The sequence below is a fragment of the Lepidochelys olivacea genome (assembly GCF_965140295.1).
Source record: "Lepidochelys olivacea isolate rLepOli2 genome assembly, chromosome: 7".
NCBI classification, from domain to species: domain Eukaryota; kingdom Metazoa; phylum Chordata; order Testudines; family Cheloniidae; genus Lepidochelys; species Lepidochelys olivacea.
In genome coordinates this window covers 76,416,074-76,430,607 of record NC_140417.1, presented here as the reverse complement: position 1 = coordinate 76,430,607, position 14,534 = coordinate 76,416,074, and the positions used below count along the sequence as shown (strand labels likewise).

Sequence of the window (14,534 nt, the reverse complement as noted above, 5' to 3'; positions counted from 1 at the left end):
AGCAGTCCCACTGGGTACAGTGAATGAATTAATAGTACTAGATACAGAGAGGGGAGCAGTGAGTGTGTGACCTTAAGACTCGGTCAGGTGGAAGGAGAGTGGATGAATCACTAGTCTCACTGCCACATACAGCAAGGGAAGCAGTTAAGTCACTATATGACTTTTTTAAAAACAGGCATGTGGCAGATGAACTAGGCAGGCGGGAAGGCTCACAGCATCCCCCCCTCCTCTCCCCTGCTTAACCCCCTCCCAAAGCCGTTCTCTCCTACACAATATGTTTAAATTACTGTGGGTGTTCAGTCTTTTAAAAAAGTTTCTGTTTTGATTCTGTGCAACTACCACTGTACAGTAAATGCTGACAGGAATCAAAAGAGGGAGGAGATGAAGGCAGTGAAAGGCTGTAGTCAGGAGCAGTCTTTTGCTTTGACAGTGGAGAAAAGCTTGAACTACATACAGGAGGGAAGTGGAAAGGAAGCCAGTAGAGACTCAAGGAGAAGAAGACATGGCTGGAGTAGGAGAGGAAGATTATCTTGGTAGCAGTGTTTGCACAGATTTAAATCACATTTTACAGGTTTTTCAATTAAATTGGGTGAAAAATTTGAGCTGAAATGCATAAAATATTACTTTTCAAAGATTTTAGGCACCCTGGTCTTAAGGACTGCAGTAAGGGCTCCATCCGGAAAAGTGTTGAGCATTTGGACTGCCATCCTGCAAATCCTGCACATGCTAAACTTTAAGCATGTAAGTAATCTCACTGAAGTCAATGAGACTACTCTCACATACAGTTTAGCATGTGTGTAAGACCAGGGGCAAAATGCTCAGCACTTTGCATTATCGAGCCCCAATCCAAGAAGATAATAAACATGACAGATTAATAGCATAATTGAGCCAAACATGTCAAATGGACAGTGTATGTAATATAATGCTTAGCAGTGATTTGGGATCATAAGTATTTCTGGCCATATGATGTGTGGAAGAATCACCATCTACATGGACCACGGTAACCTGATGTGGCTCATATATAGGCTGTCACTATAAGGCACCTTGTCACAGTTCCTCACACCTGGATAGACACCAAAGTGAATCCCATGCAGTCTCCTTCAGTTTGGAAGAGTGTGGCTGTGAATGGGGGAGATCTTCCGGGTTCCGCTAGGGAATACTTTTTTGACCTAAGGTATCCGGTCACAAACTGGTCTCAGGCTGTTGTGACCACCCTGCCCTTCTCATACTGTTAAATGGGAGAGGGTCCTGAATAGATCCTGATAAATAACAATGAGGTCCTGGGAGGGGATCCTTGAATAGAAATGTTGACAATGACCACCCTATTGGGGGAGGGGGTGTAGAAGGATTAGGTAGATGCCTATTCTTTTTTGTATAAGGGAAAGAAATATATCTCATCCTTCACTATGATTCACATGGAATCTATGTTCTGAAATATTTTGTATTTTAAAGAAGCTATTTCTTTATTGGATAAGTATATTGGGAGTATCGTCAGAATTCCTGCTCCATGGAGCAGAAGTTTGATTTTTACAAACATAGGCCTGAATCTGCAAAGACTCACGCACATGCTGAACCTTATGCACTGTGCATTGACTCTCTTTGCAGGATCAGTCCATAGAGAATACAGGAAAAGGAACAGTCCCATCATCAGTTCTTTTCTGTTCTCTTATGTGCAGCCTTCACATGGTGACAAAACTTCCAATCCTGAAGTCCTGAAATGGATGAATGACTTGGCTAAAGGTCGTAAACAGCTCAAAGGTACATAATAGCGTATAGTTCCATTTTATTGCACAGTGGGGAATTTCATAATACTGGAAACTTTGTAAAGCTGTGCTAATGCAGTAGGAGCATTTTAGTATTTGTTTTCTGCTCTTTGCCCCCTACTTCTATTTCACTAAGGCTCCCTAATGACAAAAAGAAAGATGAAATGGCATATGCAGCGCCAATCTCTCCCAGCCATGCTTGGGGAGAGTCAGTTCAACCCTATTCAATAGAGCTGAAAAAGAGAGAGCTTCTTTGTAACTATCAACATTCTTGCAAACAGAGATACAATTTTAAATATTAGCCTCAATGTTTGTCTGATTGTTGTTTCAGCATCATTAGCATACTGTACATAATTGCCAAGTTAATGGGTTTGTTATACTGATACATTTCACATTGCAGTGGTAAAGGGGGTTTGTTGAATTTAAATTACAGAACTCCATTTTAAAGCACATATTATTTGGGCATAAAAATAGCCTCTTGCCTGAAATGAGATTTAATACCAAAGGTCAGATTTTTCCCTTGACAGCCTGTACGTGGCTCCATTGACCATGCTCCCTGGTGAGCAACATATGCGTAACCAAGGGGAAAATGTAGCCACTATTGATTTAAAAAAAATAAAATAAAACACAAGCTATTTTTAAGTAATAAAAGAATCATTTTTGTGTTAGATCCATTTTCACCATTAAGTGAATCATAGTATTACACTTCAGTACTGTAGGGTGGGATTTTGATAAGTGGTTAAAGGGTCTAGAAACTCAACTCCCATTGACAGTGAGTGAGAGGTGGGCACCAAACTCTCTCTGAACTCATTTGAAAATCCCTCTCTTAAATATCAAGTGATTAGTCTGCATTGTCACAAGACGTTTTTAAAATAAACCTTTTTTTAACTAAAGAAAAGCAAAATAGCTGTAAAATGGCCAAACCTACACGCGTAATCTCCTGTAAATTGCCACTTTGAATTGATTATCTTTCAAAATGATAAAACCCAATTCTCATACGTAAATTTTCATACACCTTAAAGACCCTGATCCGGCAAACAGTTGAACACATGCTTAACTTTACTACCATGAGAAGTGCCATTGATTTCAGTGGGAGTACTCGCAATAGTAAATTTAAATGCTTGTGTGAGTTTTTTTTTTTGTATTGGGTTCTTTTACAAAGAAAGTAAGACTCATTGGTGCTATTTTAGAATCAGGAAAAGTAAGGCAGAAAGAGGTGAAATGACTTGCCCAAGGTCAACCAGTAGACCAGTGGCAGATTCAGGAATAGAGTCCAAGCTCCGAAGGCTCAGGCCAGTGCCCTGTCCACAGCTCTTCACTTCTTCCCACATCCTAGGAACTATGGGTGTCTTTAAGTCATGTTTAGACTCAATCCAAGGCTGGCCAGGGTCCAAACTGGTCCCCACTGTAACATCATGTTACAATAATATAATGGATGCCTTGTCTGATGCTGGACATCATTCTGGCAGTGGAGATCAGCCAGGCATAGTGGCTGCCTGGCCTACTTCCTTGTCCATGGTCACACCCACTATGTAAGGGGCTTGGAAGGGTGGTGATATGGGGTAGCGGCAGCTCTATGCCACCTGGCAACTTCTGCTGTTTATGCTGCACCTGATTCCTGCCTGTTTGAGTGAATGCTCTCAGATGAGGGGCAGGGGAATTAAAAACTCAAATTAAGGATTATTAATTTTCCAAATGATTGTGGTATGTTAACAAACTAACACAGGAGCTGGGGTGTTTTTCCTATAGTGTCAGAAGAAACCTTTTGACAAATATTTATTTAAAAACTCATTTGCCAAGTAACTTGCTTTTTTGAACAGAGCTTAAACTCAAAATGTCAGAAGAGCAAAATTGTACCCCTAAAGCACCCAAAAGAATTGTGCAGCAGGAGAGCACTGGAATATATAAGGAGACCAGGAAGCAAGAAGCAGCAAGTACTGAACAAAGTCCATCCGTCGAAGAAACCATGGATATCGTAATGAAGCGATTAAAGGAGAAAAGACAACAGCTTAACCTCCCTGAGACTATAAAGGTATGTGTTTTCCTTGCAGAATAATCGCATCTGGGGAAGACCTCAAATATTGTTTTTAGCTGTCAGTACCCTACTCGGTGTATTCTGAACTGCCATGTTGCACTGGTATCCTACAGGTCTTACACCACAGTAGCACAACCCCGACAGCATATTTTTGCACTCACAAAATCACTGACCCTAGTGCACTTTTTCTGGAGTGACGATTCTAGGAAGAGTTACAAAGACAAAGAAGGGCTAGATTTACAAAGAAACATAGTGTGGTGATGCTCACCATCGCCACGCCTAACTTTTAGATGCCTAGAATATCACTGACTGGGATTCACGAAGCCTGAGTTAGGTGCCTAGGCTTCCTACGCAATGAACGGAGAGAGAGAGGCACCTCAAAAGGGATTCACATAAACCAGCAGGCGAGGCTGCTCCCCACCTGAACTAGAGAATGGGAGATGCCAAGTGTGTGACATAAACCCCACCCCTCTCACAGAGATAGGCACCTAAATTGAGGCTGCAGGGAGATGCCTCCCTCGGCTTGGGATTCCCAGCTGCAAACCCTCTCTTGGTGTTAGGCACCTATGCTGTTTTTGCAAGAAGTTGGATGGAGGAGGACGATGGGCAGGGGGTACCATCTCCCTCATAACTCTTAGCCCCGTGGTTAGAGTTCAAGTCCCCAATCCACCTGAGGGGAGAAGGGATATGAACTGGGATCTGCCACCTCTCTGGTGAGTACTCTAACCACTGCACTATGGGATATTCTGAAATAAGGCACCCTGAGGCTCTCCTGTTGAAGCAGTTGGAGCAGGGGGATTGGATCCTGGGTCTCCCACTCCCACTACTGCGCTAGTTATGCACTACTGCGCTTCTCCTCTTCTCTAGCATTGCTACCTCTGAAATACAAAAAATTGGGACATCCAGGATGATCCTGAGCCCATAAAACTGGACAGATGGCAGAGTGTGTTGAGCCTTTACTTGCCTGAAGTGGCAGTTAGGCAACTAAGTTCTTTGTGAATCTAGCCTGAAGTGTCCATTCTTTTCAGCAGGGTTTGCAGGTAGCACTGAGTGCACCGTGTTTGGAGGTGAATGTCAATATCTGTATTAGAAAGGAATTGTAATAGCTTCACTATTTCAGATTACAGGTACATGAAAAGCATGTTCTCCAATCTATCAAAGCTGGTTATAGAGCACAGGCAGCCATATCTCCAGTCCACACAGACTGTGTGATGACAAAGAATCACTAAGGGCTTGTTTAGAAGGTGTGGTAAAGCCCACTTCAGGGGTGTGATTTATAGAGCTCTAACATGCTGCGCTCTAGCTGTCCCATGTTGACCCTGTTGGTATGAACTAAGCACCTGTTAGTTCATGCTAGCAGGGTTTACTCGGGGCAGTTAGTGTGAAGCACAGTAGAGCGTGCTACAAATCTCTAATGTGCTTTGCTGTGCTCTGAAGACAAGCCTGAAGAGGTTCAAGTGTCTATTCTGTGTCACACCCTGAGGCACACGCAAAGCAGTGTCATTGAAAACCATGGGTTTTGGCGAGATACTGTGGTGTGCAGTTAGTATTTATAGGCTATGGGCTCTGTATCCTGTGGGACCCCTATGAGTTAGAGAAAAGGACCATTTTGTGCAACTTTTAAAAAAAATGTCTTCTCCATTTTAAAATGCACTCCAATTTGGACACTTGATGAATCTTACTCTGTTGTTAAAACCTAGAAGAAATGCCACACTTACCAGCCAGTGATAAAGTATATACAGCAAAGTAGATAGTGATGCCACCACTTGTCTGTCGGTGGCACATACAAGATATATACAGCTATATCATAATACCACATTTACCATCAGGTAAAGTATACACAAGAATAGTGGGCACCAGAACTGGACACAGTATTCCCGCTGCAATCGCAACAGTGCCGATACAGAGGTAAAATAACCTCTCTACTCCTACTTGAGATTTCCTTGTTTATGCATCCCAAGATTGTATTAGCTCTTTTGGCCAGTGTCCCACTGAGAGTTCACATTCAGCTGATTATCCACCATGACCCCCAAATCTTTTTCAGGGTCATTGCTTCTCAGGATAGAGAACCCTATTCTGTAAAAAAGGCCTACATTCTTTGTTCCTAGCTGTATACATTTACATTTAGCTGTATTTAAAAGGTATATTGTTTGTTTGCACCAGGTTTACCAAGCCATCCATATCGCTCTGAATCAGTGACCTGTCCTCTTCATTATTTACCCCCCCCTCCCCCAATTTTTGTGCCATCTGAAAATTTTATCAGTGACGATTTTGTTTTCTTCCAGGTCATTGATAAAAATGTTAAATAATGTAGAGCCAAGAACTGATCCCTGTGGGACTCCTCTAGAAACACACCTGTTCGATGACTATTCCCTGTTTATAGTTACTTTTTGAGACCTACCAGTTAGCCAGATTTTACCCCTTTTAATGTGTGTGATGTTAATTTTATATTATTCTAGCTTTTTAATCAAAATATAGTGTGGTATCAAGTCAAATGCCTTAGAGATCTCTAAGTATTTTACATCAACACTATTACCTTTATCAGTCAAACTTGTAATCTCATCAAAAAAAGATATCAAGGTAATTTGACAGGATCTATTCTCCTTAAAGCCATGTTGGTTCACATCAATTACATTACATTCCTTAAATTCTTTATTTATCAAGTCCTGGATCAGCCATTTCATTATCTTGCCTAGGATCGATGTCAGGTTGTCAGGATGATAATTACCAGGGTCATTCTGTTTACCCTTTTTAAAACTTGGCACATTAGCTTTCTTCCAATCCTCTGGAACTTTTCCAGTACTCCAAGACTTATTGAAAAACAACATTAATGGTTCAGCAAGTTTCTTAGCCAGCTCTTTAAAAACTCTTAGTATCTGGAAGTGCTTATTTAAAAATGTCCAACTTCAGTAGCTTCTATTTAACATCCTCCAGAAATACTAGTGGAATGGAAAAAGTGTTATCACCATATGATGAGACTATATCATCTGTTTTTCCTCCCAAATACAGAACAGAAGTATTTATTGAACACGTCTGACTTTTCTGCATTATTATTGATAATTTTACCATTTCCATTGAGTAATGGACCAATATCATTCTCAGGACTCATTTTGTTATATATAGATTCCTAATTATCCTTAACTCTGCTGGCTATAGATTTCTCCTTGTGACCCGTTGCTTTCCTTATCCATTTTCTACAGTTCCAAACTTCTGATTTATATTAATTCATATGAATTTCCCCTTTCTTCCATTTGTTATATATTATTTTTATAGATACCTTCACTTCCCCTCTAAACCCAAGTTGTTGTTCTGCTTGCATGTTATAAATGTGATCAAGTCATGAGTACTTGTACCTAAGCTACTATTACATTTTAGTTTTGTGATCAGTTCCTCTTTAAAGATAAGGGGCCAAATTCTGCTCCCTATTACCTCTGTATAGCCCCTTTGATTTTAAAGGGGCTTTATGGGGGTAACTCAAAGTGGAATCTGGCTCAAGGAATTCTTTTTTAGATTGTCTTTTTTGCAAGTAGACTTCTTTATCCAGAGCTGTAAAATATTTGAGCAGAGCCAGATATATCGAAAAATAAGTGACTACTAGCTCATCAATTCCAGCGTGTCTACAATAAGCTGTTTTCTTGCTGTCTCCTGCACTTATTAAACCACTGAGCAGAAAACAAGTTACTCTTTTGTATTATTTGCAGGTCCCCATGACTAGGTCACATGGCCTCTAGTATGTGGCCCTGGGGGCTAAAATCAATAGTATAATTAAAGATGGGCTTGAACTAGAGAACTGGATTTTAAACTCTGAACTGGGAAAGTTTGAACCTGAATTCAAATATCCTGACTTGTGCTCCAGGGGGCACATCTCAGAGGACAGTGAGCTAATCATTTTGCTCCCGTTGCTCAACAGTTAGATCTGTACTACATGTGCTTTGAATACACTCCACCCCATCTTTTTCTCCTGACTGCAAATCTGCTCATTTTATATTTGTGAATCCATTTAGGGTATTTATCTGTCATTACGCAGTTTCTTGTTTTTCTTTCTCTTCTCTCTTATTGAGTGTAATACTCCAGGGTCTTTCTCAAGTCTCAGAGTGCTTTGCAGAATTATAAAACTATATTATTGGAATCACTTCATCTATCACCAGAATGCAGCCACTTCTGGGGTGCGAGTCTAACTAACACCACCAGCAACTGAGAAACAGGAAGTCAAGAAGACTATTTGCTTGTTGTTTTAATTGGATGAAACATAGAATTGATCTAATGAGGTCTAAATATTTAATGAGATCACGTTCTATGCTGCAAACCATAGTTATTTTAGACCAAACTGATTGAGGCCAAACATTAAGGGCAAATTTCTGATTCTCTTATTCATTCAGAATAGTATTTTACTCCACAAATGGCCCCACTGAAACCAAGTGAGTCCCACTGAAACCAATAGACTACTCCAGAAATAAGGTACTGCCCAACTTGAGCAAATGTATCAGAATCTGGCTCTTAATGTTTTAATCAATTTGATTTTAGTGATATTTTATTACTAATAATTATAAAATGGGAATAACTGAGCAACTTGGCTGACTACTAGGTTCAGGGCTAGTTTGCTTTATGACCAGAATGGTGAAGGAGAATAGTGGAAAATAGGATGGGCAAAACACTATAATCAAATAATGGCCCCACCCGGCGGCATTTTATAGGACTATTCTAAGTCAAACCTGCTCTGGAATATCTAGAGCTCTCTTAGTTTATTCCACTTCCCAATTTCTGTTGCTCTTAAGAAACTTTCCCTGACAAAAGCCTAAACTTTTCCCTCCTTAGACTTGGACCATTGTTCATTCTCTTCTGAGACTATAAATTAAATTTCTGTCTTCATGTATATGCTTAGTTAAAAGATTTTCAGAGATGGTGACGGTCTCTCATTCTTGCTCTCACCTTTACTTTTCTGGGTTATATAAATGTTACTATTTTAGAGCCTTTTCCTGCACAATTCTGAGTCTCCTCAACTTCCAGTGAAGTCAGCATCTCACAGGATCAGGACCTGAGGCCTGGACTACACTGTGGGGGGATTTAAACTAAGACACTCAACTTCAGCTACACTATTCGCGTAGCTGAAGTCGAAGTATCTTAGTTTGACTGACCTGGCCGTCCTCACGGTGGCGAGTCAACTGTAGCAGCTCCCCTGTCGACTCCTCTTACTCCTCCTGCCGAGGTGGACTACAGGCATTGATTCGGGGATTGATAGACGCAATATATCAATCCCCGATAGATCGATCACTACCCGCCGATCCGGGTAGTCTCTCTTCATTCTGTTTAAATTTCAGTCATTGCCTCCTACTTGTTGCCCAGCTTTGTACTGTCTCACATTTTGCTATGCAGAGGAGTGCCGGAGGCAACATAACGATGACAAAAATAGGGGCATCAGAACTTGAATTGTGCTGAGGTGATCTTCATGTAAAGTTTCAAATGCGTTGCCTCAGGATTACGGAGAGCAATCTTCTTCCCTAATTTCATATGTAAACTCCCTAAGTATATTGAACAATGTTAGCCATGTTTTTTATTTCATCAAATTCATACTGCAAACCTGTGTTCAGTTAGCAAGTTTGCTATCTCTCACCCAAGGCTTTTCTCAAACTGGCTACTTTCTAGTTATCTGTCCCCTGCTTATATCTGTGCTTTTTATTTATTCTTCTCCCTCACTGCACAACTATGCATTTGTTTTATCAGCATTGAATCTCATGCTGTTGCACGCAGCCTACTGTTCTAAGCCATTGCAGTTTGGACTTTTTCTTCTCATTTGCTCCCCCTCTGATTTTTAAAATTGTCAGCAAATACAATCATGGTTGAATTTAAACCTTCTTCTAGATTGCTAATGAAAGTAGTAAATAATATAGGTCCACATGGGTGATCTGTGCAGTATCCCTTTTGATATTGGTCCCCGCGTGTAGGACTCAATATTATTGATCACACTCTGTTTACTATTAATCATCCAGCTGTCACAGGCACACTCAGAGGAGGATAGACATAATAGTTATTGGAAGAATTAACTTGTGTTACGTGTTAAACTAGTGATGGGGCAGCTTGCACTTTCATTAGGTGCCTGAATGCCAAATAGTGGCTATTATAGAAAAAAAAATGAATAGGAATTTTTTTAAGTGATCAAATTGTGCAGAGTTTTAAGACCAAGGTTTTCTAAAGTGATAAATGATTTTTGGGTGCCTTAGTGTCTGGATGGCCAACTGAGATAACTTGGAATTGTCCGTAAATAAATCAAAATCTGCTCCCATTGAAATGAAGGACTAAACTCTCCTGGACATCAGCAGGACCAGGATGGCTCCCTTAGCGGTTGATGATACAGGTCTAAACGCCACGTTTCACTATGCTTTTAAAAAGCTTCACACTAAATACAACTCTGTGTTCAGCAAATACTTTACTGAGTGGGGAATCACCCTCTTCAGCAGAAATATAGCACATGTGCAGTCGTGGGGAGGAGAGGAAAGGTTCTCATCACACAGTTCCTCCTATGTAGTGGGTGAATTCTCCCCTCCCTGACATGGAAAATGTAGGAGGTTTGGCCCCAACTCCCACAGATCTTGGGGATCTGCCAGAAGCCATGGCAAACTGCACCAGCTCTGCATGCTGCTCCCTACTGTGGCCCCACTTAGTGGTACAGAACAGCACTTTGAGAGACTGTGGCTAGGCCCTGCTCAGGACTCCCCCTTGAACGCTCCATTGAGAGAGGTTTCATGGGCTGGAGGGGGGACAGGTGATTCATATTGAATTAACATTTCTGTGGATTCCCTACTTCTTCCTTGTTCTCCACATGCCACCCACAGATCCCTGGAGCCACAGAGGGTGCTTCCACATGGGTGGGGGGGACAATGTTGCTGAGGAGACTGACTATCCTGTTTTGTGCAGAGGCCCTCTGTGCAAAGCTCTTGTGGGAACGACCGCTCCAAAGTAATTTTCATAACCATTTATAGTGAGTGTCATTCACCATGAATTAGAATCCGGATAATTACTAAAGTCTACGGTCCAGATCCCCAACTGGCGTATATTAGGTATATCTCCACTGACTTCAGTGGATCTGTGTTAATTAACATTAGCTGAGGTTCTGGCCTTATATAATTGATTTACAAAATTACAGCAGAAAATGCAAAGAAAATTGTTTTTGTGTTGGATTGCACATTTTAGGCCCAATTATGCAGCCTGTACTCAGACAAAACTCTCTATGGGACTCAGATGGGATTTTCCCTGAGTAAGGAGTGCAGGACTGGACCTTCACTCTGCAGCATATAGACACAAATATTAATATTTGTAGATTAGCATTTGCAAATTGTATTTGAAAAAAATCAGCTTCCCTGCATTCTTGGGAATGACACTGGTATCAGTGATCTGCAGAGATGCCTTTGGCAGTATTGAACAGTCTCTCAAGTGAGTCTCTGTTTAGTAGAATTCCCAAGTTTTGAAAATGAATAGTGTTGGGTGTTCAATAGACCACAGAAACCGTGGCCATGTGTGAGAGAGTGAGAGCCCCAGATCCACTGCAATTGTTGGAAAAGTGTTGTACATTTTCGACAGGGCTGTCCCAACTATGCTACAAACTCATATTCAGCTTTGCTGAATCAGGGTCCTCAGAAAATTTTACTTATTGGTAAGGACATAATTGTCCCAATATACTTTTTGGAGGTTGCAAGGTACTTAATCTCATTTACAAACTGGATATCTTGAAAGAAAATGAGTTAAATCAAAGGTTCAGATTTTTATAAAGTTATATACTTAACAAAGAAACTTCTGATCATTAAATACATTTTCCGGGGTCTGCTCTTGCATTCTTTAACTTCTCATTGATGTCCATGGGGATTTTCCTAAATAAGACTTCACTTCCCTAATGCAAAGTGAGTATAATATATTATTTCTCGTCTAAATGCCTGATCCAAAGCTCATTGCAGTCAAAGTCCTGTTCATTGACTTCAGTGGGCTTTGGATCAGCCCCCAAGAAATTAATACATGCATTTGATTCACATAAACTTGGGGCCTTCTCCCACTGATTTCAGTGCAAAGTTCCCATTGACTTCAATGAGAGCAGGAACAGGATCTTTTATATCAGTGTTTGGGAAAAGTACATTTTAAAACATACATTCCTACATCCTTGAGATGAAATCTTGACTCATAACCTTATAAATAACTCTTTTAAATAGGATATGACAAAAAAGCAAATGGCTTTGGAAAAAATCAGTCTTCAGAAATGTCTGCTATATTTTGAGAGTATTCATGGACGACCTGTAAGTATGCCATGGAAAGATAGGTAAATTTCAAATTATATTACGTAGAATTTCTTTAACAAATACTTTTGAGATTACACCTTAAATATATTTAGATCACTCTTACACATTCAACATTACTGTAGTTGGTTCAAAGCAATCTTTAGATGTAAATGTTCATTGCTTGAAAATGCTAAACTGTGACCAAGTTTTTTTAGAAATAAAATAACAAAGCCAGTGTTTGGTGGCATTATATTGGTCTTCAATAGCAAAATATTGCAAACATAATGGTAACAATGCTCAGGACCCCGTTCTGATCTTCCACAATTTGCACCTTGACTTAGGTGGTGTGCGGTCTGACCTGTAATTTGGTATTGAAATTTATACATTATTAGAGCATTTTACAGCATAGGAGAAAAGTTTTACAAGTCAGACCACACTACAGAATGTGACAATGTTATGAGTTATCACCTACATTTTCCTTTATTTATTGAAGATGTTAAGCCTATCCCTATGCTGAGAAACCTGCTAAAATAGGCCAAGATACAGCAAAGCACTCAAATACGTGGTTAACTTTAAAGTTCCATGGAACATGAAGTCAGTGGAATTACTTGCGTGCTTAAAGTTAAGCACATGCCTAAGCACTTTATTTAACCAAAGCTCATGGTGCAGGAATCTTAAGAGGATGTGGGATTGATGTGTCTGATATAATTTATATTGATTAAATGTTCAGTTTCATGATTTGGCATTTCTGATGTAACTACTTGTGAGAATGGCAAATTTATGTGTGTTGGAGATAAATATGCCTAAAATGATGGGCAGTTGACATTTTGTGAAGATATATTATCGTATCTTTTCATTTTCTTTTCAGATGTCAGGTGTTACCATCTAAAGATACTTCCTAGATGTGCAGTGGTCATCATTAGGAAGTTGTTATTGACCTAGTTACCACAGAAAGGAATCTGAAATGTGGCACTCATTATCCTATTCTGAGACGAGCAGTAGTCTCAGAACTACATTGTCATAGTTACTGTGGTCTAGTTACTGTGGTTTAGTTACTGTGGTTTACTGCTGGGCAAAACTTGCCTTTTTAATAGTAGTCACCATATAATGATTTTTTAGGATAATTACTAAAATATATACCTTAAGATTGTGCTGATAAGAGTTTTGTTAGACAGTTTTTTCTATATTTAGCAATTGTATATTGCTTTTAAAATAATTATACTCAAGAGGCTAAAAACCTCATACTTCAGTGCACAATCCAACCACTAACTGTCTAGGATTGGAAGAAACTTCCTCTAAAAGGGGTTATTATATAATTGTCAGTTAGGGAGTTTCTTGTACCTCCTTGAAGCATCAGGTAACAGTTATTGACGGAGGCAGAGTACCAGACTAGATGGGCTGCTTATTTTAACTGGTACAGCAATTACATGTTCCTGCTTCTTACCTGGTGGTATATATATAAAAATATTGAAAATTATTGTGCCAGATTCTCAGCTGGAGTAAACTGGTGGTGTTCTCACGACTTTATTGGAAGCATGTTGTTCAGTGGAGAATCTGCCTGTTAGACAACTAATGAATATTGTTGGGAAAAATGGACTTGTATACCTTAGTAGGCAAATTTCATGCTCTAGCACTGATCATAAATGCTGCTGATACCATCAGTCCCTGAGCATGAAGAGCTGTCCTAATAAGGTGAGAATTTATCAATCACAGTGCTGCACTTCAGAGCCAGTAATTAGAAGTATATGTAACATTTTCTAGGGTGCCCTCTCATTATGTTTGATTTAAGAGTCAGCAGCTTCTACAAGTTGAGCTGTTTTTTTTTCAAATTCACCTAATTTAAGCAGTTCTTTGTTGCTGTAAGAAGGAAGGTCCCACAATTTCCCTTTTAACGTGGGAGCAAGATCAAGAACAGCCTACCACCAAAGTAAGTCTCGAAGAAGTAGCACTAAGAGATTTGTTGAAATATCAAATGGCTCTGTAAGGGTTCTGCTGTCTGTCAAAGACACAGCCCCACTGTTGGAGGAACCACAGAGCTACATGTTCCCAGTGGGGCCTCCACTTCAGGGTACTGTGGGAGTGCACTGATGCTACCCCTCTTTAGGAGGTGCAGTATATGCCCATGTTTGCCCCACCTTGTCTCCACTCTCTGTAGTTTGTGTATTGCCCGGTGAAAAGCATACCTGACTGCTGCACAGAAGCATAAGTAGAGGATATTTCTTGTCCTTTCCCTTCCTCCCTGTGTGTTTGTGGAGCAGATGACTCTAAGATTTCTGGAACATCGCTAGGTTTTCAAGTACATAGTCCAAAGCCCAGATAGGAAAAGCACCCAGGGAAACATGGGTTCTTTATGCAAGAAAGACAAAAAGTGAGAGTTAGTGTAGAAACCTGATAGATTTCAGTAGCTACAACCAGTGAGGAATGGACGTGCAAAGATGAAAGTGTCGCCTTCAGGAAGCAAGCAGTTTTTTCTTG

General features: G+C 40.1%; 1 protein-coding gene across 1 annotated transcript in view; it reads left to right on the top strand.

Moving 5' to 3' along the window:
- The window catches only part of FAM13C (family with sequence similarity 13 member C), a 205,485-nt gene that overhangs the window by 176,538 nt on the left and 14,413 nt on the right, over positions 1-14,534 (top strand). Inside the window, exons 15-17 of the mRNA XM_084633927.1 lie at positions 1,677-1,758; positions 3,584-3,795; positions 11,994-12,077. Of these exons, the coding sequence (XP_084490053.1) occupies positions 1,677-1,758; positions 3,584-3,795; positions 11,994-12,077 (378 nt within the window). The remainder of the gene's footprint in view (positions 1-1,676; positions 1,759-3,583; positions 3,796-11,993; positions 12,078-14,534) is intronic.